General features: G+C 33.9%; 1 protein-coding gene across 2 annotated transcripts; it reads left to right on the top strand.

Annotated features, from left to right (window-relative positions):
- Positions 1–1,090: 1,090 nt before the first annotated feature.
- LOC108807730 (uncharacterized) lies at positions 1,091–2,419 on the top strand. Of its 2 annotated transcripts, XM_056988397.1 has the most exons (5): positions 1,091–1,127; positions 1,234–1,383; positions 1,526–1,810; positions 1,884–2,050; positions 2,212–2,419. In XM_056988397.1, the coding sequence occupies exons 3-5, from the start codon at positions 1,752–1,754 to the stop codon at positions 2,367–2,369; spliced, it is 384 nt and encodes a 127-aa protein (XP_056844377.1). In that variant the 5' UTR covers positions 1,091–1,127; positions 1,234–1,383; positions 1,526–1,751; the 3' UTR covers positions 2,370–2,419. The 2 variants fall into 2 exon arrangements, with proteins under 2 accessions (XP_056844377.1, XP_056844376.1); XM_056988396.1 differs by having other exon boundaries at positions 1,124–1,383.

The following is a 2,419-nucleotide window of genomic DNA, read 5'->3' as shown; positions in this document are numbered from 1 at the left end:
AACAACAACAAAATATTATACTTAACTAGCACTTTTTTTATTGTAAACAACTTTTATTTAGTTGTAAGAAGGTTAATTACTTCTTTAAACTTTCTTTTGACTAAACTTTCTTTTGGTCTGAGGTTTTGCATTTTTCTCTGTTGAACATGGAAATTCAATTTAGGAACCCATTTTTCAAATGTGAATTGTCAATGAAGAAGTTTTGAAAGATTGTCATCGGCAAGTTCAGATGATAGTATGATATATAACCAACTACCGAATCATACATTTTAATAAGGTCTCATCGTTTTCTAGTGGAATCGCTCTAAAATCAATTAAAATTTTATAAAATTAATTAATAATTTATAAAATTAATTTTTAAAATAGATGGATAAAATTGTTATAAAACAATTATGAACTTTAACAGTGTTTAATTTTATTTTAAAATAAATTAAAAATTTAGATAAATTATGTTGTTATTTTATTTATTCGCCTACGGGACCGATTTACACTAGTTTTTTGAAAAAAGTATTAACAGATGACAATCGTTTTTTCCCTAAGAAATATAATTATAAAACTATACCGGCCTTACAAAAAAGCCTATACCGGCCTTACAAAAAATCGAAGAAAAAAAACAGGCCACCCTTGACGCAAGTTTCTTTGTGGGTTTCAGGCCGAACTAATTGAACCTAACTATAAGAGAATTGTGTATTACTTGGCCCAAGTCTTCGAGAGGAGGAAGATTTGCACTCTGAAGATATACTAATACTACTAGAGTTAGGGTTAACTTGTCTCGATTCCTGGCTTTGTCTCGCTCTCACTGCTTCAGGTTTGTCAACTGTATGTAGCCCTAAATCCGAGACTGCCTTGAACTTGTTTTCTTCTCCTTTTTATTTGGTTGAACACTCCTAGTCTTTACACTTTATATAGAGTATTTAACGATTATCTTTCGGCTGTTTCTGGTTGACTTGATCATTAAGGATGGTCGTTACAGTTTCGGATGAAGAAACATCTTCGTTGTGTTCCTTCGCATCAGAGTCAACAACTTCGCAAACCTACTGGACAGAACGTCCTCCTGGTTCTTACTCCCTCAAAATCCAGAATCTCGCACACCAAACCCGTCGTTTCTTAGTAAATGGCTACAATTGGTACTTATTTTACTATTCCAGTATTGGTGATTTATCTTAATCGTGAAGCTTACATATGTTTATTTTGATGATACTCTCTTGTATAATCTTGTTTCTGAAATACCAGGAGATTAATTATATATCCAAAAGGGAAAAGGACAATGGGAGTGGATATATTTCGATGTACGTTGAAACAGATAGCACAAGCGAAGTGTTTGCATATCTCACCTTCTTTGTCTATAACAAGAAAGTAAACACAAATACTTCTGTATCCAAGGTATGTTTTCAGTTGCCCACTGCTCTACCTAGTTTTTACAACATATAATTCATATATACTTAGCCATGGTATTGATATATAATGCCACCTTTATTTTGTTACTTCTAAAATAAAATTCACGTACAAACACACACTCGTACAGATACACAAGTGAAGCGTTTTAATGCACTGAAGAAGGTATGGGGATTTCTCAAATACTTCCACTTGAGTTATTCAACGATCCTAAAAATGGATAAATATTTGAGGAAGATCACTGCGAATTTGGAGTTGATGTGACGATTGATTCAACCCTTACCAACTGGGAAATCGTCTCGTTTAATGAGAATTTCTGTTTTTCCAAATTCTTGTTTAATATCAAGAATTTTACGATGTTGAGAGAACATTTTTATTACATGACTAAGACATTTTCAGTGGGAGGAAAGACATGGTGAGTTTATAAATATCTACCTATGTGTGTGTCCACGTGTATGATATAACACGTGCTTAATATTCTTCTCTAGGTTGCTAACGCTTCATCGCAAGCGCTTCTCTACATTAGACGACAAATGGATCTCCATTTTTCTGCATCTGGCCGACAATGAAAGATTATTACCAGATGAGAGGATTTACACGCGTGGTCATTTCCGAGTTCTAGACCCATGTGGATCAAATCACATCACAGAGAAATGTATGTGAACCTATTGTCTTGTTATTATATATATGTATAGCTTTCTTAAGTTACTTTATACCAATTGATGAGATAAAACTATCTATAGACTTTGATATTCATTTACTCCTTTGATTTAGATAATATACGTACTTATGGATATTCTTTTCTTTTTGTTGCAGTTATCTGCTGGCACGATCAATCAAACTCAGGTTTTGGTCACGACAAAGTGGTGTCAATGGCTAAGCTCCAGGAGGTTTACTTGGACGAAGAAGACACTTTGAGCGTAGAGATTGAATTTGAAGTTATCTCTGCGACCAATTACTCTCCCATTATCTAAGCTCTCCTACTTCCCCCTTTCCCCAAACCCATTTGTTGTTACTCTTTCTG

Source organism: Raphanus sativus, chromosome 6 (genome assembly GCF_000801105.2).
Source record: "Raphanus sativus cultivar WK10039 chromosome 6, ASM80110v3, whole genome shotgun sequence".
In the NCBI taxonomy this organism is placed as follows: Eukaryota; Viridiplantae; Streptophyta; class Magnoliopsida; order Brassicales; family Brassicaceae; genus Raphanus; species Raphanus sativus.
This window is presented reverse-complemented; position numbering and strand designations above follow the sequence as displayed.

Excerpts from the sequence above, each read along its gene's own strand:
- LOC108807730 (XM_056988397.1), top strand. The coding sequence starts at position 1,752 with ATGTTGAGAGAACATTTTTATTACATGACTAAGACATTTTCAGTGGGA. Across the intron at positions 1,811-1,883 it reads TCAGTGGGAGGAAAGACATG|GTTGCTAACGCTTCATCGCA; the intron begins GTGAGTTTATAA and ends ATTCTTCTCTAG. Across the intron at positions 2,051-2,211 it reads AAATCACATCACAGAGAAAT|TTATCTGCTGGCACGATCAA; the intron begins GTATGTGAACCT and ends TTTTTGTTGCAG.